General features: G+C 42.5%; 2 protein-coding genes across 6 annotated transcripts in view; both read left to right on the forward strand.

The window, feature by feature from the left end:
- myo1eb (myosin IEb) overlaps nt 1-2,355 on the forward strand; it is a 38,996-nt gene extending 36,641 nt beyond the window's left edge. For all 3 annotated transcript variants that reach the window (XM_061717822.1, XM_061717823.1, XM_061717824.1), the window contains one exon: nt 1,352-2,355. In XM_061717822.1, coding sequence (XP_061573806.1) covers nt 1,352-1,428 — 77 coding nt within the window. In that variant the 3' untranslated portion in view covers nt 1,429-2,355. The remainder of the gene's footprint in view (nt 1-1,351) is intronic.
- Nucleotides 2,356-4,062: 1,707 nt separating this feature from the next.
- On the forward strand, nt 4,063-25,151 carry prune (prune exopolyphosphatase). 3 transcript variants are annotated; one of them, XR_009782355.1, is made up of 10 exons: nt 4,063-4,286; nt 7,767-7,877; nt 8,033-8,235; nt 15,717-15,901; nt 16,809-16,967; nt 20,619-20,710; nt 21,683-21,838; nt 21,949-22,039; nt 24,453-24,876; nt 24,958-25,151. XR_009782355.1 is itself a non-coding variant. In XM_061717849.1 (10 exons), exons 1-10 carry the CDS (start codon nt 4,248-4,250, stop codon nt 24,683-24,685), a joined length of 1,269 nt encoding a protein of 422 aa, XP_061573833.1. In that variant the 5' UTR covers nt 4,063-4,247; the 3' UTR covers nt 24,686-25,151. The 3 variants fall into 3 exon arrangements, 2 of the variants coding, with proteins under 2 accessions (XP_061573833.1, XP_061573831.1); XM_061717849.1 differs by adding an exon at nt 15,428-15,461 and having other exon boundaries at nt 15,751-15,901; nt 24,453-25,151; XM_061717847.1 differs by having other exon boundaries at nt 24,453-25,151.
- Nucleotides 25,152-26,643: the final 1,492 nt, after the last annotated feature.

Consider the following 26,643-nt stretch of genomic DNA (forward strand, 5'->3'; position numbering starts at 1 on the left):
TGAACAAAAGCTAAATTAGCAGATCCACTGACTTTAACCTGTCAAACTCTACACTCACACTTTCATACGTCTCTATATTTAATTTATTTACCAGGAAACGGCATCAATACCTGAATTTTAGAGATGAACTAAGGCCGCGTTCAGACTGCCAGCCAATATCCGATTTTTAGCCCATCCAGATTGAAACTGGATGACTCTTTTGAAGTCTGAACAGTCCCAAACCGCATGAGATCCGATTTTTGCAAACCAGATCAAACCAGATCAAACCAGATCAAACCACCTCCGGGAGGAAGTTTCATATCCAATCATTATCACATTTGTGCAGATGCGTGTCAGTCTGAACATCCAAACACTCAGATCGGATATGACTGTCCCAGACGCTCCAAACCACCCGCCCATTTCCAGTTGTGGAGCTACTCATCCTTTCACAGAGAGCATGTACAGTCTCTGATGTCACGTCAAAAACTATTATTTGTAGTTTAAGTGTTGCAAATTCACATTACAAATCATGTTTTAATAGCAGAAAAAAAGACCGCATTTCCACGTACGGTGCGCGTCGCCACGTCCCCTACGCCGTAGGTCTGCGTTGGTGTAACGCGGAACCATAAATCAGCCTTCAGTCGCGCTGTGAGCCTGAACCTGCAGCCCGTCAGCTCATCAGGAGGAGGTTAAAGGTTAAAGACGGGGCTGCCAGTTGTTCATTGCTGGTTGGCTTTGTTAACTCTGAGCTTTGTTGGTTGGTTTGTTAGTTTGCTGGTGGTTTTTGTTCTGAACACTTTTCTCTGTTTCTCATTTTGCTGGGACGCCGGTCCCTCCACCGAGACACAACTTTTGCGGTATGCGTTCATTTTTATACTAAAAATGATGCGCAGTGCCGACCCAATCAGAAACGGTACAGATATTTTGGGATTTTTCTATATATATAAAAAAAAATACATGACTTCACACAATACACGCGCTGGGTGACGCCTCCGCTCCGACGTCGTTGCTACGGCAACCCGTCAGATCAGTCAATGATGTGGCCCAGTCTGAACAGCCAGATCCCATTTGGACACTTGCTAAAAACAGTGTGGACAGTCAGTCCTGAAAATATACGGATATGAGAAGGAATCAGATATGAATCAGATTTACCTGCAGTCTGAACGCGGCCTAAGTGTTGCCATCTAGTGGTTGTTGGAGGAACTGCAGCTCAAAACTGCGTGCCGATCTTCCACCCACTTTTCTCCACTTTCTGTTGTCTTTTCTCTTATTTTCTTCTCTTTTCTTTCTTACCGCTCTATTCTATTCTATTGTATTCTATTCTCCTCTGTTCTATGACATCACTAACGTTCTGGTTCTGGTTCTGTTCCAGACCCGTCTGGTTGGTGGTTCGGTCGGTTACGAGGCAAAGAGGGGATGTTTCCTGGGAACTACGTGGAGAAGATCTAGAACCTCGGGTGGAAACGTGCTGAGAGTCCTGCAGCGCCCCCTGGAGGCCCCAGCCGTCACTACAGCCATCATTACACCTCCCAGGATCCCCCACCGGCGCCCCCTCAGGCTCCAGCCGGAACTACAACCCCCAACAGAACTCTGGGCCGTAACCTGCTGATCACATGACCTGCTGATCACATGACCTGCTGATCACATGACCTGCTGATCACATGACCTTTGCTCTCATCACAAGATCAAAACACATAAACTCCATAATTGTATTAATACAGATAAATGTTTCCATCCTGTTTCATCACTTTTCCTGTCACATGATCAGTGTTTCCTGTCACGTGATTGTGTTTCCTGTCACGTGATCAGTGTTTCCTGTCACATGATCAGTGTTTCCTGTCACGTGATCAGTGTTTCCTGTCACGTGATCAGTGTTTCCTGTCACGTGATCAGTGTTTCCTGTCACATGTTTGTTTATTGTCACATGATCAGTGTTAAACTGTCCCATCAGCTGATCCTGGATCAGGTTAAAGACTGAAATTTCAGGATATCAGAGATGATATCGTTGTCTTTTATCAGCTAATGAACTAAACAGAAAAGGAACCAAAACACACCTCATTCTTTCTCATTTTTTCCCAATTTTTTTTATTTTTCTTTCAACTTTTTGCATTTTTCATTTACAAACACGTCAAATTCTTCCTTTTTTTCCCCAAATTTTTTATTTTTCCCTCAACTTTACACTTTCTTTGAGGATATTGCTTTAAAAAGTTGATTACATTTAAAATGTTTAAGAAAAGTCTGATTTTAGGACAAAGTTGTTCCAGTATTAGCACATGTGGTGACGGAGGTCACATGACCCGAGGAAACTGTATAAGTTTATTTACTACTTTAACCGAGAATTTACAACTTTAATGAATAAATGTTGATTTTAATAAACTGTGTCAAAGTTCATCTTGTGATGGATGGGTGATTGATGGATGGATGATGGATGGATGATGGATGGTTGCCATGGCAACACCTTGTCAGGTAAATTATTCCTTGGTTTTCAGTCCTTCACTTTTATTGCTGAAAAATGCAGCAATGTACACAGATGGACAGCAGCCGCCGTGGCACTCTTGACATTTCTGCGAGGAAATTTTCTAGTTAGTGCCACGGCCGCACCAAGAGGCTCCTCCTCCACAGCTATGCCATAGCAATGGAGGAGGAGTGCAGGATAACAATTTACATGCAGGATAACTATTGTTATCCTGCCCAATGGTGAACATCGAACATCATGCCCCGGGGCAATGACGCGAGTATTAATATAATATGTATCAATATAATATATTAATTAATGTATATTATTACATGTATAGTATTACATATATTATTAATCTATTAATATAATTACATAATATATATTAATATAAACATCCATGAATGCACGGACACGGCTGTGACGTCAGCCGTGACGTCACGCCCAGAAAGAGACTTTTCTTTGACTTTTCTGGCCGTTATAAAACATTTTTGACGGATATAAAGTCCATGACTTAAAAATATAGAATACAAAGATTAGTAATTGCCGGTGATTCCAGCTGGAGGTTCCTGTGAACAGTTTTAGAGGCTTCTCTTTTACTATTGCGGTCTATGGGAAAAAAGCTTTCTGGGCCCCATGGGGTTTTCTGTTGCAGTACCGCGGCTGGACACTGGGGGGAACCGGCATGCCTTCTGAGCGCCAGACCGGGGGGCTGTTTCATATACTTTAACCTGGAAAATGGAGAAATCTGACCCCTGACCTTTGACCTTAGCCGATCCCCAGTCCTGCTGGGAACCGGTTCATGGTGTATATATATATATATATATATATATATATATATATATATATATATATATATATATATTTATTATTATTATTATTATTATATATATTTTATAAATACCCCCCTTACACACACACACAGACACACACACAAAAAATCACTTCAAATCGAAAAAAATATTTTCCATGAGATAAAAAACACTTAAATCAATTTTTTACATTTTTTTGTTTAAATGAAAAATTTGTTTTGATTGAAGCAACTTTTTAGGGGATTGAATAATAAAGACACAAATGTCGTACCCATAATACGGCCCAAACACAAAAACTTCACTTCAATCAAAGAAAACATTTTCACTCCAAAAAAAAGTGTTCAAATGCACAGTTTTGGGTCTCAAATATTTTTTGCATTCAAACACTTTTTTCTTTGACTGAAAAAGTTATTTTTATTGAAAATATTTTTTTTGATTGAAAATATTAAATTTTTTTTAAGCAACTTTTGATTAAATGATAAAGACACAAATATCCATCCCATAATAATACGGCCCAAACACAAAACAGCTTCAAACAAATAAAACTTCACTTCTATCAAAGAAAACATTTCCAATCAAAGAAAAAGTGTTCAAATGCAAATGTTTGAGTCTCAAATATTTATTTGCATTCAAACACTTTTTTTCTTTGTTAGAAACAATTTTGTTTGATTGAAGTGCACATTATTTTTCTTGAAAATGTATTTTTTGATTGAAGAAATCTTTTTTTTGATTGAATAATTAATATTTTTAAACCGGGACCTGGAAACCAGCGAGTCTCTAAACTCCGACGGCCCCTGAATGCGCCCTGACCCTTCACCGAGCAGCGGCCGTGACGTCACGCGAGGCAGCGCGTGTTTGACCCGCAGCTGATTTCCCTCGGAACCGGTCAGAACCGGGTCAGATCCTGGTCCAGAGCCGGGTCCAGATCCTGGTCCAGATCCTGGTCTAGAACCGGACCAGAACCGGACCGGGTTAGCCTCCCGAAGCTAACGGTTACGGAGATGGAGGAGTTTCTGCGCAGCTGCGGGCGGTCCGTGAAGGTAACACGGCTGCGCATGCGCAGCAGCAGCTGCTCCGTTATTACTATTATTATTATTATTGTGGTTTTATTATTAGGAATATAATATTATCTGAACATAAACCGGAAGCTGAGGCGGAGAGAAACCTTTCAAAGTAAACTTCCGGTCAGGTGCATCCTTCAAAGTTTCCTTTCAGAATAAGTCTCTTTATTAAAAACATGTTTTATTTCTTCAAACTTCTATTTCTGCCAAATATTTATGATATAAACCGATTATTCATCCCCAGGTAAATATAATAATCAAATATATCATTGCAATATATATATATATATATATATATATATATATATATATATATATATATATATATATATATATATATATATATATATATAAATGACCAATTCTAATTCTAATATTTATTCCTGGCATTATCATGATATATTGTTTTATAGAGTATTATTATATTATGTTATGAGATCTCATGGGATGTTTTATTATAATATTATTATATTGTTATATATTATAGTATTGTGATATATTTTTGTTATATGTTATAATATTATAATCATTATTATGTTATATTAGTATATTATTATATTATATGCTATTATAGTATTACATATATTACTTTATATTATATTGTGTTATATTATATCACTCTATATGATAATTATTCATTTATTTATTTTTGAAATTCATATTCTTAATTTATTTATTTAGTTTCATTATTTACACGCACGCACACACACTTAGATACATGTCATTGTAACTCAATGTCGTCTTTTGTTGTTTGTACTGTATGTTAATAAAAAAGTAATTCATAAATAAATCATAATAAACATAAAACCCCTATTCCACTAAAGTTGCACGCTGTTTAAAATGTTAATAAAAGCAGAATTCAATTGTCAAATCTACATTTTATTCCCAACACAAGATATCAGATGTTGCAGTGTTTAGTACAGGTTAGTGCTGGGCGGTATGAGCAAACATTTATATCACAGTATTTTGTTTTCATGCACAACTGGGTGTTAACCACATTTTCTAATGATTTGGAAAGGAATTGCTGCAGTAAATTGGCTTAGAATGGCCCATTTTACTGTCATGAGGAGGAAATATTGTAGAAAAACATGAATGTCCACACTAGTATAAATACAGGTTTACACTAGTATAAATACAGGTTTGCACTAGTATAAATACAGGTTTACACTAGTATAAATACAGGTTTACACTAGTATAAATACAGGTTTACACTAGTATAAATACAGGTTTGCACTAGTATAAATACAGGTTTGCACTAGTATAAATACAGGTTTACACTAGTATAAATACAGGTTTACACTAGTATAAATACAGGTTTACACTAGTATAAATACAGGTTTACACTAGTATAAATACAGGTTTGCACTAGTATAAATACAGGTTTACACTAGTATAAATACAGGTTTACACTAGTATAAATACAGGTTTACACTAGTATAAATACAGGTTTAGACTAGTATAAATACAGGTTTACACTAGTATAAATACAGGTTTACACTAGTATAAATACAGGTTTACACTAGTATAAATACAGGTTTACACTAGTATAAATACAGGTTTATTACACTAGTATAAATACAGGTTTACACTAGTATAAATACAGGTTTACACTAGTATAAATACAGGTTTACACTAGTATAAATACAGGTTTACACTAGTATAAATACAGGTTTACACTAGTATAAATACAGGTTTACACTAGTATAAATACAGGTTTACACTAGTATAAATACAGGTTTACACTAGTATAAATACAGGTTTGCACTAGTATAAATACAGGTTTGCACTAGTATAAATACAGGTTTGCACTAGTATAAATACAGGTTTACACTAGTATAAATACAGGTTTACACTAGTATAAATACAGGTTTACACTAGTATAAATACAGGTTTACACTAGTATAAATACAGGTTTGCACTAGTATAAATACAGGTTTACACTAGTATAAATACAGGTTTACACTAGTATAAATACAGGTTTACACTAGTATAAATACAGGTTTAGACTAGTATAAATACAGGTTTACACTAGTATAAATACAGGTTTACACTAGTATAAATACAGGTTTACACTAGTATAAATACAGGTTTACACTAGTATAAATACAGGTTTATTACACTAGTATAAATACAGGTTTACACTAGTATAAATACAGGTTTACACTAGTATAAATACAGGTTTACACTAGTATAAATACAGGTTTATTACACTAGTATAAATACAGGTTTATTACACTAGTATAAATACAGGTTTAGACTAGTATAAATACAGGTTTATTACACTAGTATAAATACAGGTTTACGCTAGTATAAATACAGGTTTGCATGGCCGGCACTTCTGATTCTAATGAAGTTAGAGAATCAGTCAGACAACACTTAAAGACTTTAAGTGTTGTCTCACTGATCTTTTACAAAATTACAAGGTAGAAAATATTTATTGAACATAAAAAACTGAACATGTTTTAATTCCCAGCATTATGTTGTTTTGGTTCCACCTGCTGGTGAATGTTGGTAAAATTCTTATGTGGTTACTTTTTGGTTGGCCAACGATTTATGTTTGTGTTGCAACCGTTACGGAGCGACCAGGTTATTTCCTTATTTTACAACGCCGTTATTAATGGTTTGGTTTTTTTCCCACTTATTCCACCGAACACCCAAAGTGTTTTTTTACCATTTTCGGCCGAACAATTTGGGTTACCGAACAATCGGTGCATCACTGCTGCTAAACAGTCCCCTCACAAACAGTGTCCAGCGGCGCTAGCGTAGCGGCGCTAGCGTAGCGCTACGTTCCCAACGTTGTGTAGCTACTGTACAAACTCACCGGTATTACGGTATATGAAACATTCATATCATAAGAAAAATAAACACCGGTATTCGGTATGAACCGGTATGAACCGGTATGGACCGGTATGACCCGGTATGAACCGGTATGACCCGGTATGAACCGGTATGACCCGGTATGACCCGGTATGGACCGGTATGGACCGGTATGGACCGGTATGATCCGGTATGGACCGGTATGAACCGGTATGAACCGGTATAAACCGGTATGACCCGGTATGGACCGGTATGGACCGGTATGGACCGGTATGAACCGGTATAAACCGGTATGACCCGGTATGGACCGGTATGGACCGGTATGATCCGGTATGGACCGGTATGGACCGGTATGACCCGGTATGAACCGGTATGGACCGGTATGACCCGGTATGAACCGGTATGGACCGGTATGGACCGGTATGACCCGGTATGGACCAGTATCCCGCCAGCACTAACTCCTTTTATCACGTTGTGCTGGAGCAGGAAACACCTAAAACCTGCAGGACGCCGGCCCTCCAGGACCCACTTTAAACCCCTGCTTTAGTATTTTGGGGGATTTATTGTAGTAGTATTGTAGAACCTGGGTCGTCCCAGGTTCTGGTTCTGGTTCTGGTCTCTAACTGTGTTCTGGTTCTGCAGGACCTGGACCTGGACCGGGCCGGTCCCCCCTACCACGTGGTTCTGGGTAACGAGGCCTGTGATCTGGACTCCATGGTGTCGGCGCTGGCCGTCGCCTACTTCCTGTCCAAGGTGAGAACCGGTCCTGGTACCAGTCCTGGTCCTGGTACCGGTCCTGCTGGACCTGGACCTGGACCAGGACCAGGACCAGGCAGGTGGAAGCAGCTCCTGAAGCTCCGGCCTGCTAACATGCTAACATGCTAACATGTTACCGGTCCCCCCCCCAGACGACCCACCAGAACCTCGCGGTCCTGCCGGTTCTGAACATCCGGCACCAGGACCTGGTCCTCCGGTCCGACAACCTGCACCTGCTGGACCAGACGGGTCTGGACCAGAACCTGCTGCTGTTCCGGGACCAGCTGGACCTGCAGGACCTGCAGGACACGGGCCGGCTAACGCTAACGCTGGTGGACCACAACGTGCTGCCCAGGTACGAGCTAATGCTAACGCTAACGCTGGTGCACCACAACGTGCTGCCCAGGTACGAGCTAACGCTGGTGGACCACAACGTGCTGCCCAGGTACGAGCTAATGCTAACGCTTACGCTGGTGCACTACAACGTGCTGCCCAGGTACGAGCTAGGCTAGGCTAATGCTGGTGGACCCAAACGTGCTGCCCAGGTATGAGCTAGGCTAGGCTAACGCTGGTGGACCACAACATGCTGCCCAGGTACGAGCTAACGCTAACGCTGGTGGACCACAACGTGCTGCCCAGATACGAGCTAGGCTAGGCTAGGCTAGGCTAACACTGGTGGACCACAACGTGCTGCCCAGGTACGAGCTAGGCTAGGCTAATGCTGGTGGACCACAACGTGCTGCCAAGGTACGAGCTAACGCTAACGCTGGTGGACCACAACGTGCTGCCCAGGTACGAGCTAATGATAATGCTAACGCTAACGCTGGTGGACCACAACGTGCTGCCCAGGTACGAGCTAACGCTAACGCTGGTGGACCACAACGTGCTGCCCAGGTACGAGCTAACGCTAACGCTGGTGGACCACAACGTGCTGCCCAGGTACGAGCTAGGCTAGGCTAGGCTAACGCTGGTGGACCACAACGTGCTGCCCAGGTACGAGCTAACGCTAACGCTGGTGGACCACAACGTGCTGCCCAGGTACGAGCTAGGCTAGGCTAGGCTAGGCTAACGCTGGTGGACCACAACGTGCTGCCCAGATACGAGCTAGGCTAGGCTAACGCTGGTGGACCACAACGTGCTGCCCAGGTACGAGCTAGGCTAGGCTAACGCTGGTGGACCACAACGTGCTGCCCAGGTACGAGCTAACGCTAACGCTGGTGGACCACAACGTGCTGCCCAGGTACGAGCTAACGCTAACGCTGGTGGACCACAACGTGCTGCCCAGGTACGAGCTAGGCTAGGCTAGGCTAATGCTGGTGGACCACAACGTGCTGCCCAGGTACGAGCTAACGCTAACGCTGGTGGACCACAACGTGCTGCCCAGGTACGAGCTAGGCTAGGCTAGGCTAGGCTAACGCTGGTGGACCACAACGTGCTGCCCAGATACGAGCTAGGCTAGGCTAACGCTGGTGGACCACAACGTGCTGCCCAGGTACGAGCTAGGCTAGGCTAACGCTGGTGGACCACAACGTGCTGCCCAGGTACGAGCTAACGCTAACGCTGGTGGACCACAACGTGCTGCCCAGGTACGAGCTAACGCTAACGCTGGTGGACCACAACGTGCTGCCCAGGTACGAGCAAAATACTACGATAAATACCCCAAAATACTACAATAAATCCCCCAAAATACTACGATAAATCCCCCAAAATACTACAATAGATACCAATATATACTACAATAAATCCCCCAGAATACTACAATAAATCTCCCAAAATGCTACAATAAATCCCCCAAAATACTACAATAAACCCCCCAAAATACTACAATAAATCCCCCAAAATACTACAATAAATCTCCCAAAATACTACAATAAATCCCCCAAAATACTACAATAAATCCCCCAAAATACTACAATAAATCCCCCCAAATACCACAATAAATCCCCCAAAATACTACAATAAATCCCCCAAAATACTACGATAAATCCCCCAAAATACTACAATAAACCCCCCAAAATACTACAATAAATCCCCCAAAATACTACAATAAATCCCCCAAAATACTACAATAAATCCCACAAAATACTACAATAAATCCCCCAAAATACTACAATAAATCCCCCAAAATACTACAATAAATCCCCCAAAATACTACAATAAATCCCCCAAAATACTACAATAAATCCCCCCAAATACCACAATAAATCCCCCCAAATACTACAATAAATACCAATATATACTACAATAAATCCCCCAGAATACTACAATAAATCTCCCAAAATGCTACAATAAATCCCCCAAAATACTACAATAAACCCCCCAAAATACTACAATAAATCTCCCAAAATACTACAATAAATCCCCCAAAATACTACAATAAATCCCCCAAAATACTACAATAAACCCCCCAAAATACTACAATAAACCCCCCAAAATACTACAATAAATCCCCCAAAATACTACAATAAATCCCCCAAAATACTACAATAAATCCCCCAAAATACTACAATAAATCCCCCAAAATACTACAATAAATCCCCCAAAATACTACAATAAATCTCCCAAAATACTACAATAAATCCCCCAAAATACTACAATAAATCCCCCAAAATACTACAATAAATCCCCCCAAATACCACAATAAATCCCCCAAAATACTACAATAAATACTACAATAAATCCCCCAGAATACTACAATAAATCCCCCAGAATACTACAATAAATCCCCCAAAATACTACAATAAATCCCCCAAAATACTACAATAAATCCCCCAAAATACTACAATAAACCCCCCAAAATACTACGATAAATCCCCCAAAATACTACGATAAATCCCCCAAAATACTATGATAAATCCCCCAAAATACTACAATAAATCCCCCAAAATACTACAATAAATCCCCCAAAATACTACAATAAATCCCCCAAAATACTACAATAAATCCCCCAAAATACTACAATAAATCCCCCAAAATACTACGATAAACCCCCCAAAATACTACGATAAATCCCCCAAAATACTACGATAAATCCCCCAAAATACTACAATAAATCCCACAAAATACTACAATAAATCCCACAAAATACTACGATAAATCCCCCAAAATACTACGATAAATCCCCCAAAATACTACGATAAATCCCCCAAAATACTACAATAAATCCCCCCAAATACTACAATAAATCCCACAAAATACTACGATAAATCCCCCAAAATACTACGATAAATCCCCCCGAATACCACAATAAATCCCCAAAATACTACAATAAATACCAATAAATACTACAATAAATCCCCCAGAATACTACAATAAACCCCCCAAAATACTACGATAAATCCCCCAAAATACTACAATAAATTCCCCAAAATACTACAATAAATCCCCCAAAATACTACAATAAATCCCCCAAATACCACAATAAATCCCCCCAAATACTACAATAAATACCAATATATACTACAATAAATCCCCCAGAATACTACAATAAATCTCCCAAAATGCTACAATAAATCCCCCAAAATACTACAATAAACCCCCCAAAATACTACAATAAACCCCCCAAAATACTACAATAAATCCCCCAAAATACTACAATAAATCCCCCAAAATACTACAATAAATCCCCCAAAATACTACAATAAATCCCCCAAAATACTACAATAAATCCCCCAAAATACTACAATAAATCTCCCAAAATACTACAATAAATCCCCCAAAATACTACAATAAATCCCCCAAAATACTACAATAAATCCCCCCAAATACCACAATAAATCCCCCAAAATACTACAATAAATACTACAATAAATCCCCCAGAATACTACAATAAATCCCCCAGAATACTACAATAAATCCCCCAAAATACTACAATAAATCCCCCAAAATACTACAATAAATCCCCCAAAATACTACAATAAATCCCCCAAAATACTACAATAAATCCCCCAAAATACTACAATAAATCCCCCAAAATACTACGATAAACCCCCCAAAATACTACGATAAATCCCCCAAAATACTACGATAAATCCCCCAAAATACTACAATAAATCCCACAAAATACTACAATAAATCCCACAAAATACTACGATAAATCCCACAAAATACTACGATAAATCCCCCAAAATACTACGATAAATCCCCCAAAATACTACGATAAATCCCCCAAAATACTACAATAAATCCCCCCAAATACTACAATAAATCCCCCAAAATACCACAATAAATCCCCAAAATACTACAATAAATACCAATAAATACTACAATAAATCCCCCAGAATACTACAATAAACCCCCCAAAATACTACGATAAATCCCCCAAAATACTACAATAAATTCCCCAAAATACTACAATAAATCCCCCAAAATACTACAATAAATCCCCCCAAATACCACAATAAATCCCCCCAAATACTACAATAAATACCAATATATACTACAATAAATCCCCCAGAATACTACAATAAATCTCCCAAAATGCTACAATAAATCCCCCAAAATACTACAATAAACCCCCCAAAATACTACAATAAACCCCCCAAAATACTACAATAAATCCCCCAAAATACTACAATAAATCCCCCAAAATACTGCAATAAATCCCCCAAAATACTACAATAAATCCCCCAAAATACTACAATAAATCCCCCAAAATACTACAATAAATCTCCCAAAATACTACAATAAATCCCCCAAAATACTACAATAAATCCCCCAAAATACTACAATAAATCCCCCCAAATACCACAATAAATCCCCCAAAATACTACAATAAATACTACAATAAATCCCCCAGAATACTACAATAAATCCCCCAGAATACTACAATAAATCCCCCAAAATACTACAATAAATCCCCCAAAATACTACAATAAATCCCCCAAAATACTACAATAAATCCCCCAAAATACTACAATAAATCTCCCAAAATACTACAATAAATCCCCCAAAATACTACAATAAATCCCCCAAAATACTACAATAAATCCCCCCAAATACCACAATAAATCCCCCAAAATACTACAATAAATACTACAATAAATCCCCCAGAATACTACAATAAATCTCCCAAAATGCTACAATAAATCCCCCAAAATACTACAATAAACCCCCCAAAATACTACAATAAACCCCCCAAAATACTACAATAAATCCCCCAAAATACTACAATAAATCCCCCAAAATACTACAATAAATCCCCCAAAATACTACAATAAATCCCCCAAAATACTACAATAAATCCCCCAAAATACTACAATAAATCTCCCAAAATACTACAATAAATCCCCCAAAATACTACAATAAATCCCCCAAAATACTACAATAAATCCCCCCAAATACCACAATAAATCCCCCAAAATACTACAATAAATACTACAATAAATCCCCCAGAATACTACAATAAATCCCCCAGAATACTACAATAAATCCCCCAAAATACTACAATAAATCCCCCAAAATACTACAATAAATCCCCCAAAATACTACAATAAATCCCCCAAAATACTACAATAAATCCCCCAAAATACTACAATAAATCCCCCAAAATACTACGATAAACCCCCCAAAATACTACGATAAATCCCCCAAAATACTACGATAAATCCCCCAAAATACTACAATAAATCCCACAAAATACTACAATAAATCCCACAAAATACTACGATAAATCCCACAAAATACTACGATAAATCCCCCAAAATACTACGATAAATCCCCCAAAATACTACAATAAATCCCCCAAAATACTACAATAAATCCCCCCAAATACTACAATAAATCCCCCAAAATACCACAATAAATCCCCCAAAATACTACAATAAATCCCCCCAAATACTACAATAAATCCCCCAAAATACCACAATAAATCCCCCAAAATACTACAATAAATCCCCCCAAATACTACAATAAATCCCCCAAAATACCACAATAAATCCCCCAAAATACTACAATAAATACCAATAAATACTACAATAAATCCCCCAGAATACTACAATAAACCCCCCAAAATACTACGATAAATCCCCCAAAATACTACAATAAATCCCCCAAAATACTACAATAAATCCCCCAAAATACTACAATAAATCCCCCCAAATACCACAATAAATCCCCCCAAATACTACAATAAATACCAATATATACTACAATAAATCCCCCAGAATACTACAATAAATCTCCCAAAATGCTACAATAAATCCCCCAAAATACTACAATAAACCCCCCAAAATACTACAATAAACCCCCCAAAATACTACAATAAATCCCCCAAAATACTACAATAAATCCCCCAAAATACTACAATAAATCCCCCAAAATACTACAATAAATCCCCCAAAATACTACAATAAATCCCCCAAAATACTACAATAAATCTCCCAAAATACTACAATAAATCCCCCAAAATACTACAATAAATCCCCCAAAATACTACAATAAATCCCCCCAAATACCACAATAAATCCCCCAAAATACTACAATAAATACTACAATAAATCCCCCAGAATACTACAATAAATCCCCCAGAATACTACAATAAATCCCCCAAAATACTACAATAAATCCCCCAAAATACTACAATAAATCCCCCAAAATACTACAATAAACCCCCCAAAATACTACGATAAATCCCCCAAAATACTACGATAAATCCCCCAAAATACTATGATAAATCCCCCAAAATACTACAATAAATCCCCCAAAATACTACAATAAATCCCCCAAAATACTACAATAAATCCCCCAAAATACTACAATAAATCCCCCAAAATACTACAATAAATCCCCCAAAATACTACGATAAACCCCCCAAAATACTACGATAAATCCCCCAAAATACTACGATAAATCCCCCAAAATACTACAATAAATCCCACAAAATACTACAATAAATCCCACAAAATACTACGATAAATCCCACAAAATACTACGATAAATCCCCCAAAATACTACGATAAATCCCCCAAAATACTACGATAAATCCCCCAAAATACTACAATAAATCCCCCAAAATACTACGATAAATCCCCCAAAATACCACAATAAATCCCCAAAATACTACAATAAATACCAATAAATACTACAATAAATCCCCCAGAATACTACAATAAATCCCCCAAAATACTACAATAAATCCCCCAAAATACTACAATAAATCCCCCAAAATACTACAATAAATCCCCCAAAATACTACGATAAATCCCCCAAAATACTACAATAAATCCCCCCAAATACTACAATAAATCCCACAAAATACTACGATAAATCCCCCAAAATACTACGATAAATCCCCCCGAATACCACAATAAATCCCCAAAATACTACAATAAATACCAATAAATACTACAATAAATCCCCCAGAATACTACAATAAATCCCCCAAAATACTACGATAAATCCCCCAAAATACTACAATAAATTCCCCAAAATACTACAATAAATCCCCCAAAATACTACACTACACTACACTACCACCCCCTCCGGCCTGGAGGGGGCGGTAGTGAAGTTGATGTAGCTAACCGCTAACCGCTAACTCTCTCCTGCAGGGCTGACTCCGGCCTGGAGGGGGCGGTAGTCGAGGTGATGTAGCTAACCGCTAACCGCTAACTCTCTCCTGCAGGGCTGACTCCGGCCTGGAGGGGGCGGTAGTCGGGGTGATGTAGCTAACCGCTAACTCTCTCCTGCAGGGCTGACTCCGGCCTGGAGGGGGCGGTAGTTGAGGTTATGTAGCTAACCGCTAACCGCTAACTCTCTCCTGCAGGGCTGACTCCGGCCTGGAGGGGGCGGTAGTCCAGGTGATGTAGCTAACCGCTAACCGCTAACTCTCTCCTGCAGGGCTGACTCCGGCCTGGAGGGTGCGGTAGTCGAGGTGATCGACCACCACGTGCTGGAGAGAGAGCCGTCTCCTTCCTGCCCCGTTACCATGGAGACGGTGGGATCCTGCGCTACCTTGGTAACGGAGCGGATCCTCCGGGAGGCCCCGGGGATCCTGGACCAGCAGCTAGCGCACCTGCTGTACGGTACGTAGCTGTTAGCATAGCTGCTAGCTCACCTGCTGTACGGTACGTAGCGGCTAACGTAGCTGCTAGCGCACCTGCTGTACGGTACGTAGCGGCTAATGTAGCTGCTAGCGCACCTGCTGTACAGTACGTAGAGGCTAACGTAGCTGCTAGCGCACCTGCTGTACGGTACGTAGAGGCTAACGTAGCTGCTAGCTCACCTGCTGTACGGTACGTAGCGGATAACGTAGCTGCTAGCGCACCTGCTGTACGGTACGTAGCTACTAACGTAGCTGTTAGCTCACCTGCTGTACGGTACGTAGCTGCTAACGTAGCCGCTAGCGCACCTGCTGTACGGTACGTAGCTGCTAACGTAGCTGCTGCTAGCTCACCTGCTGTACGGTACGTAGCTGCTAACGTAGCTGCTGCTAGCTCACCTGCTGTACGGTACGTAGCTGTTAGCGTAGCTGCTGTACGGTACGTAGCTGCTAACGTAGCTGCTGATAGCTCACCTGCTGTACGGTACGTAGCTGCTAACGTAGCCACTAGCTCACCTGCTGTACGGTACGTAGCTGCTAACGTAGCTGCCGATAGCTCACCTGCTGTACGGTACGTAGCTGCTAACGTAGCTGCTGCTAACTCACCTGCTGTACGGTACGTAGTGGCTAACATAGCTGCTAGCGCACCTGCTGTACGGTACGTAGAGGCTAACGTAGCTGCTAGCTCACCTGCTCCAGGTTATTGATTATTGATCTCTGTATTGATCGTAGCGGCGGTGGTGGTGGACTGCGTCAACATGGCCCCCTCGTGTCTCCAGGTTATTGATTATTGATTGGTTATTGGTTCCAGCGGCGGTGGTGGTGGACTGCGTCAACATGGCCCCCTTGTGTCTCCAGGTTATTGATTATTGATTGGTTATTGGTTCCAGCGGCGGTGGTGGTGGACTGCGTCAACATGGCCCCCGCGGCGGGGAAGGTGACCCCCAAGGACAGCCAGGTGGCGGCGGCGCTGGAGACGCGGTTCCCCTCCCTGCCACCGAGGGGCGCTCTGTTCACCACGCTCAGCAACGCCAAGTTTGACGTCTCAGGTCAGTTTACTAACTAACTAGAGGTTTAAACACTAACTAGAGGTTAACTAACACTAACTAGAGGTTTACTAACACTAACTAGAGGTTTAATAACACTAACTAGAGGTTTACTAACACTAACTAGAGGTTTACTAACACTAACTAGAGGTTTACTAACACTAACTAGAGGTTTAAACACTAACTAGAGGTTTAAACACTAACTAGTACCTGAACACTAACTAGAGGTTTACTAACACTAACTAGAGGTTTACTGACACTAACTAGAGGTTTAAACACTAACTAGTACCTGAACACTAACTAGAGGTTTATTAACACTAACTAGTACCTGAACACTAACTAGAGGTTTAAACACTAACTAGAGGTTTACTGACACTAACTAGAGGTTTACTAACACTAACTAGAGGTTTAATAACACTAACTAGAGGTTTACTAACACTAACTAGAGGTTTACTAACACTAACTAGAGGTTTACTAACACTAACTAGAGGTTTAAACACTAACTAGAGGTTTACTAACACTAACTAGAGGTTTACTGACACTAACTAGAGGTTTAAACACTAACTAGTACCTGAACACTAACTAGAGGTTTATTAACACTAACTAGTACCTGAACACTAACTAGAGGTTTAAACACTAACTAGTACCTGAACACTAACTAGAGGTTTATTAACACTAACTAGAGGTTTACTAACACTAACTAGTACCTGAACACTAACTAGAGGTTTATTAACACTAACTAGAGGTTTACTAAACACTAACTAGTACCTGAACACTAACTAGAGGTTTACTAACACTAACTAGTACCTGAACACTAACTAGAGGTTTAAACACTAACTAGTACCTGAACACTAACTAGAGGTTTATTAACACTAACTAGAGGTTTACTAAACACTAACTAGTACCTGAACACTAACTAGAGGTTTACTAACACTAACTAGTACCTGAACACTAACTAGAGGTTTATTAACACTAACTAGAGGTTTACTAACACTAACTAGTACCTGAACACTAACTAGAGGTTTACTAACACTAACTAGTACCTGAACACTAACTAGAGGTTTATTAACACTAACTAGAGGTTTACTAACACTAACTAGAGGTTTACTAGCACTAACTAGAGGTTTAAACACTAACTAGTACCTGAACACTAACTAGAGGTTTATTAACACTAACTAGTACCTGAACACTAACTAGAGGTTTATTAACACTAATTAGAGGTTTATTAACACTAACTAGAGGTTTACTAGCACTAACTAGAGGTTTACTAACACTAACTAGAGGTTTACTAACACTAACTAGAGGTTTACTAACACTAACTAGAGGTTTACTAACACTAACTAGAGGTTTACTAACACTAACTAGAGGTTTAAACACTAACTAGAAGTTTATTAACACTAACTAGTACCTGAACACTAACTAGAGGTTTATTAACACTAACTAGAGGTTTACTAACACTAACTAGAGGTTTACTAACACTAACTAGAGGTTTAAACACTAACTAGAGGTTTACTAACACTAACTAGAGGTTTAAACACTAACTAGAGGTTAACTAACACTAACTAGAGGTTTACTAACACTAACTAGTACCTGAACACTAACTAGAGGTTTATTAACACTAACTAGAGGTTTACTAACACTAACTAGAGGTTTACTAGCACTAACTAGAGGTTTAAACACTAACTAGTACCTGAACACTAACTAGAGGTTTATTAACACTAACTAGTACCTGAACACTAACTAGAGGTTTATTAACACTAATTAGAGGTTTATTAACACTAACTAGAGGTTTACTAGCACTAACTAGAGGTTTACTAACACTAACTAGAGGTTTACTAACACTAACTAGAGGTTTACTAACACTAACTAGAGGTTTACTAACACTAACTAGAGGTTTACTAACACTAACTAGAGGTTTACTAACACTAACTAGAGGTTTAAACACTAACTAGAGGTTTACTAACACTAACTAGAGGTTTAAACACTAACTAGAGGTTTACTAACACTAACTAGAGGTTTAATAACACTAACTAGAGGTTTACTAACACTAACTAGAGGTTTACTAACACTAACTAGAGGTTTAAACACTAACTAGAGGTTTAAACACTAACTAGAGGTTTACTAACACTAACTAGAGGTTTACTAACACTAACTAGTGTGGTGGCAAAAATAGTTGTTGGTTCAATAAAGTGTTCAGAAAGAATGTCAGGACACGTCAGCTCTTTCTGGAGTTTAAATAAAGGCATTCATGAATGGGGTCACATAGTGCAGTCTGACTAGACTAGACTGGACCTCAGCAGGACAGAGAGCTGGACAGAGAGCTGGACCTCAGCAGGACAGAGAGCTGGACAGAGAGCTGGACCTCAGCAGGACAGAGAGCTGGACAGAGAGCTGGACCTCAGCAGGACAGAGAGCTGGACCTCAGCAGGACAGAGAGCTGGACCTCAGCAGGACAGAGAGCTGGACCTCGGCAGGACCTCAGCAGGACAGAGAGCAGGACCTCAGCAGGACAGAGAGCTGGACCTTGGCAGGACCTCAGCAGGACAGAGAGCAGGACCTCAGCAGGACAGAGAGCTGGACCTTGGCAGGACCTCAGCAGGACAGAGAGCTGGACCTCAGCAGGACAGAGAGCTGGACCTCAGCAGGACAGAGAGCTGGACCTCGGCAGGACAGAGAGCTGGACCTCAGCAGGACAGAGAGCTGGACCTCGGCAGGACAGAGAGCTGGACCTCGGCAGGACAGAGAGCTGGACCTCAGCAGGACAGGGAGCTGGACCTCGGCAGGACAGAGAGCTGGACCTCAGCAGGACAGAGAGCTGGACCTCAGCAGGACAGAGAGCTGGACCTCAGCAGGACAGAGAGCTGGACCTCGGCAGGACAGAGAGCTGGACCTCGGCAGGACAGAGAGCTGGACCTCGGCAGGACAGAGAGCTGGACCTCAGCAGGACAGGGAGCTGGACCTCGGCAGGACAGAGAGCTGGACCTCAGCAGGACAGAGAGCTGGACCTCAGCAGGACAGAGAGCTGGACCTCAGCAGGACCTCAGCAGGACAGAGAGCTGGACCTCAGCAGGACCTCAGCAGGACAGAGGGACCTCAGCAGGACAGAGAGCTGGACCTCGGCAGGACAGAGAGCTGGACCTCAGCAGGACAGAGAGCTGGACCTCAGCAGGACAGAGAGCTGGACCTCAGCAGGACAGAGAGCTGGACCTCAGCAGGACAGAGAGCTGGACCTCAGCAGGACAGAGAGCTGGACCTCAGCAGGACAGGACTGTCCTGTCCTTTAGTCTTAAACCAGACGAGATGTTTTACTAACATTTCCCATTACACTAGAATCTAAATCTAATCTAAGTCTATTTGTTGGTATTTATTGTAGTATTTCCGGGTATTTATTGTAGTATTTCCCCCAGGCCTGAACGTGGAGCAGATGTAGGTGTATGTGTTGTATTATTTGGTAGTATTTATTGTAGTATTTATTGTAGTATTTCTCCAGGCCTGAACGTGGAGCAGATGTAGGTGTATGTATTGTAGTATTTGGTAGTATTTGTGAGTATTTATTGTAGTATTTCTCCAGGCCTGAACGTGGAGCTGATGTAGGTGTATGTATTGTAGTATTTGGTAGTATTTATTGTAGTATTTATTGTAGTATTTCCCCAGGCCTGAACGTGGAGCAGATGCTACTAAAGGACATGAAAGTCGTCACAGGAAGTTTGAACGTTGCAATCAGTGTCCTGTACATCACCCTGGAGGTTAGTACTACACAGTACTACACAGTACTACACAGTACTACACAGTACTACACACTACTACACACCTGTACATCACCCTGGAGGTGAGTACTACCCAGTACTACACAGTACTACACACTACTACACACCTGTACATCACCCTGGAGGTTAGTACTACACAGTACTACACACTACTACACACCTGTACATCACCCTGGAGGTGAGTACTACACAGTACTACACAGTACTACACACTACTACACACCTGTACATCACCCTGGAGGTGAGTACTACCCAGTACTACACAGTACTACACACTACTACACACCTGTACATCACCCTGGAGGTTAGTACTACACAGTACTACACACTACTACACACCTGTACATCACCCTGGAGGTGAGTACTACACAGTACTACACAGTACTACACAGTACTACACACCTGTACATCACCCTGGAGGTGAGTACTACACAGTACTACATTGTTGATTCTATAATCTGGCCTTGACAGAGCGGTTTGGCCGATCGCTCTGGTCACAATCTCCCTGGTGGAATGTAAACAGGTGGCTCTGCCCCCACTAGCCCTCCCCTCTCAGGAACATCTGTGGACCTGTTTCAGAACTGACCGAGCCGTCTGATAACATCAAGGACATTGGCTGAGAGCAGCTCTGAGTGAAGTTCACGGACTTACCGCTACACACACACTTGCTGATAACCACCTCCCTCAATTCAACGCCTTCCTCGGCCCCTCCCTCTTATCAGCCCCCCCCCCCCAACAGTCTCCGGGTTTCGAGCGCCACGAAGCCGCAGCGATCACTTGGATGTGCCGGGATCCCCCCAACCCCCCCCCATCCCAGTGGAAAAACAGGCGCATAAAACCATCGTGTCGCCGCCGGTGTATCCGAAGTCAAAAACAGTTTTTCTGAACTGCCAATAATAAACCTGATTCTGATTCTGATTCTGATTTGTATATAAATGTGTATATTTACAGGAGTTCCTGAAGGGGGCGGGGCTGGAGGCGGAGCTTTCCTCCTTCTGTCAGAGATCAGGGTTCGACCTGCTGGTTCTGATGACCATCAGTTTCTCCGGGTCAGAACCGAACCGGGACCTGGGAGTGTTTAGTACCAGTACCAGCTACAGGGAGCAGGTATGTACTAGTACACACCTGTACACACCTGTACACACCTGTTCACACCTGTGTATATACCTGATACACACTAGATACACACCTGTCCTCCCCCCTCCCTCCCTCCCCAGGTGAGCCGGTACCTGGAACAGACCAGAAGCCCCGCCCTCGACCTCCGTCCAATCAGCAGCCCCCACTCGCTCATCACCGCCTTCCACCAAGGTAGGTCCTTCTTTCTTTCTTTCTTTCTTTCTTTCTTTCTTTCTTTCTTTCTTTCTTTCTTTCTTTCTTCTTTACGAAAAAACGCACACACGCCCAAAAAAACGCACGCACGAACGAAAAAACGCACGCATGCACGAACGAAAAAACGCACACACGCCCAAAAAAACGCACGCACGCACGAAAAAACACACGCACGTACGAAAAAACGCACACACGCACAAAAAACCCAAGCATGCCCAAAAAAACGCATGCACACCCAAAAAAAACGCACGCACACACAAAAAGAAACGCACGCACGCACGAAAAAACGCACACACGCACAAAAAACCCAAGCATGCCCAAAAAAACGCATGCACACCCAAAAAAAAAACGCACGCACACACAAAAAGAAACGCACGCACGCACGAAAAAACGCACGCACGCCCAAAATAACGCACGAACGAAAAAACACGCACGCACGGAAAAACACACGCACAAACGAAAAAACACACGCACACACGCACGAAAAAACGCAAGCACGCCCGAAAAAACGCACACACGCACAAAAAACCAAAGCATGCCCAAAAAAACGCATGCACACCCAAAAAAACGCACGCACGCACGGAAAAAAACGAACGCACGCACGAAGAAACACACGCACACACGAAAAAACGCACACACGCACAACAAAACCCAAGCATGCCCAAAAAAACGCATGCACACCCAAAAAAAACGCACGCACGCACAAAAAAAAACGCACGCACGCACGAAAAAACGCACGCACGCCCAAAATAACGCACGCACGAACGAAAAAACACGCACGCACGGAAAAACGCAAGCACGCCCGAAAAAACGCACACACGCACAAAAAACCCAAGCATGCCCAAAAAAACGCATGCACACCCAAAAAAACCACGCACGCACGGCAAAAAACGCACGCATGCACGAAAAAACGCACGCACGCCCAAAATAACGCACGCACGAACGAAAAAACGCAAGCACGCCCAAAAAAACGAACGCACGCACGAAAAAACACACGCACTTACGAAAAAACGCACACACGCACAAAAAACCCAAGCATGCCCAAAAAAACGCATGCACACCCAAAAAAAAACGCACGCACGCACAAAAAGAAACGCATGCACGCACGAAAAAACGCACGCACGCCCAAAATAACGCACGAACGAAAAAACACGCACGCACGAAAAAACGCACACACGCACAACAAAACCCAAGCATGCCCAAAAAAACGCATGCACACCCAAAAAAAAACGCACGCACGCACAAAAAAAAACGCACGCACGCACGAAAAAACGCACGCACGCCCAAAATAACGCACGCACGAACGAAAAAACACGCACGCACGGAAAAACGCAAGCACGCCCGAAAAAACGCACACACGCACAAAAAACCCAAGCATGCCCAAAAAAACGCATGCACACCCAAAAAAACGCACGCACGCACGGCAAAAAACGCACGCATGCACGAAAAAACGCACGCACGCCCAAAATAACGCACGCACGAACGAAAAAACGCAAGCACGCCCAAAAAAACGAACGCACGCACGAAAAAACACACGCACGTACGAAAAAACGCACACACGCACAAAAAACCCAAGCATGCCCAAAAAAACGCATGCACACCCAAAAAAAAACGCACGCACGCACAAAAAGAAACGCACGCACGCACGAAAAAACGCACGCACGCCCAAAATAACGCACGAACGAAAAAACACGCACGCACGAAAAAACGCACACACGCACAACAAAACCCAAGCATGCCCAAAAAAACGCATGCACACCCAAAAAAAAACGCACGCACGCACAAAAAAAAACGCACGCACGCACGAAAAAACGCACGCACGCCCAAAATAACGCACGCACGAACGAAAAAACACGCACGCACGGAAAAACGCAAGCACGCCCGAAAAAACGCACACACGCACAAAAAACCCAAGCATGCCCAAAAAAACGCATGCACACCCAAAAAAACGCACGCACGCACGGAAAAAAACGCACGCACGCACGAAAAAACGCACGCACGCCCAAAATAACGCACGCACGAACGAAAAAACGCACGCACAAACGGAAAAACACACGCACGAAAAAACGCAAGCACGCCCAAAAAAACGAACGCACGCACGAAAAAACGCACACGCACGAAAAAACGCTTGCACGCACGAAAAAACGCACGCACGCCCAAAATAACGCACGCACGCACGAAAAAACGCACGCACAAACGGAAAAACACACGCACGAAAAAACGCAAGCACGCCCAAAAAAACGAACGCACGCACGAAAAAACGCACACGCACGAAAAAACGCTTGCACGCACGAAAAAACGCTTACACGCGAAAAGGAAAATAAAGAGTTTTGTCCCCGGGACGGAGCCCTGAGGAACTCCATCCTCACATCCTCCTCTCCTCCTTTAACAGGAAACGCTCTGGCATCCAGGAAGAAGCTCCTCCCCCTGGTGAAAGACTTCCTGTCTGAGCGGGCGGGCGGGGCCTGTTGCCCCGGCGACGGGGAGGGGGAGGAGCCAGACGTCCCCCCCACCCCCATGAACAGCCTGGTGGACGGATGTCCCCTGGACGGGGGTCTGCCCCGGATCAGCTCCCGGGACCTGCAGGACCTGCAGGACCGGTTTGGGCGGATGGGGGACGCCTGAGGACCTGTCAATCATCCTGGTCGCCACGGCAACGGGCCGTCAATCACCCCGGGGTCTCCGGTCGCCATGGCAACAGGCTGTCAATCACCCCTGCATGGCAACGCCTGACCAAGGCAACGACGGACACTTGTAAACTTCACGGTTGGTTTGGGGTCCAGATTGTGGTCCAGCAGGTCCAGCAGGTCCAGCTGGTCCACAATCTGGACCTGCAGGTCCAGATTGTGGACCAGCTCGTCCAGCAGGTCCAGCAGGTCCACAATCTGGACCTGCAGGACCAGGTTCTGGTCCACCTGGTCCAATCCGACCCTTTCCGACCACCACGTTTCTGTTTTTGTGAATCTGATGAATAAAACAAAAGCTGAGGACAATCTGGACTTTGAGACGCACCAAAGACGACCCGGGAGTCCTGATGGTCCTGAACCCCCCCCTTATTATAATCCTTCAAAATAAAAGCTCCTGGATGAAACCTTCAGAGTAAAGCTGCTTTTATTAAAACAACCATTCACAGCCCTTCAGAATAAAAGCCTGTATTAAAACAACCATTCACAGCCCTTCAGAATAAAAGCCTGTATTAAAACAACCATTCACAGCCCTTCAGAATAAAAGCCTGTATTAAAACAACCATTCACAGCCCTTCAGAATAAAAGCCTGTGTGAACCAGTCATTCACAGCCCTTCAGAATAAAAGCCTGTGTGAAACAACCATTCACAGCCCTTCAGAATAAAAGCCTGTGTGAAACACCAGCGTTCTTGAGGTTCGGTCCTCAAGGTCCTCAAGGACCTCAAGGCCTGTCTGGTCCACTGATGTGAGCCAGGTGTTGGAGCAGGAAGTGGTTCCTGAGGATCCTGGGGATCCTGAGGTTCCTGAGGTTCCTGAGGATCCTGAGGTTCCTGAGGTTCCTGAGGTTCCTGAGGATCCTGAGGATCCTGAGGTTCCTGAGGTTCCTGAGGATCCTGAGGATCCTGAGGATCCTGAGGTTCCTGAGGATCCTGAGGTTCCTGAGGATCCTGAGGTTCCTGAGGATCCTGAGGTTCCTAAAGTTCCTGAGGATCCTGAGGTTCCTGAGGATCCTGAGGTTCCTGAGGTTCCTGAGGATCCTGAGGTTCCTGAGGTTCCTGAGGATCCTGAGGTTCCTGAGGTTCCTGAGGTTCCTGAGGTTCCTGAGGTTCCTGAGGTTCCTGAGGATCCTGAGGTTCCTGAGGTTCCTGAGGTTCCTGAGGTTCCTGAGGTTCCTGATGATCCTGGACCAGGAAGTGGTTCCTGAGGATCCTGAGGTTCCTGAGGATCCTGAGGTTCCTGAGGTTCCTGAGGTTCCTGAGGTTCCTGAGGATCCTGAGGATCCTGAGGTTCCTGATGATCCTGGACCAGGATTAAACTGAGGGACCTGGCAGGTGGGACAGAATAAAAGCATGGACGACTTTGTGGAGATTATCAGGAGATAAAAAGGTTTGATTTTGTAAAGACTGGACAACTTTCTTACATTGTTAATTAAAACAAAGGAGTCAAATAAAACACGGGTTCCTAGCAGTCGGTCTGATGTGAGAGGGTTCCAGGATTTGGGAGTGGCAGATAAAATAATTTAGGGTTTTTTGTGATCATTTTTTTATTAAGAATCTCAATATGAACATAGTACGGTCATAAACGGCCACCCCTGGATTAGAAGAACCTGGAGAGACCGGTCCAACTCACAGGTCTGGACTAGGACCAGGTTGCAGTACCAGGAGTTACCACCAGAGGGAGTACAGTACCCAGAAATACCACAATACATACTACAATAAATACCAACAAATACTACAATAAATACCCACAATTACTACAATAAATACCAACAAATACTACAATAAATACCCACAATTACTACAATAAATACTACAATAAATACCCACAAATACTACAATAAATACCAACAAATACTACAATACATACTACAATAAATACCAACAAATACTACAATAAAT

The sequence above is a fragment of the Cololabis saira genome, chromosome 3 (assembly GCF_033807715.1).
Source record: "Cololabis saira isolate AMF1-May2022 chromosome 3, fColSai1.1, whole genome shotgun sequence".
Classification (NCBI taxonomy): Eukaryota; Metazoa; Chordata; class Actinopteri; order Beloniformes; family Belonidae; genus Cololabis; species Cololabis saira.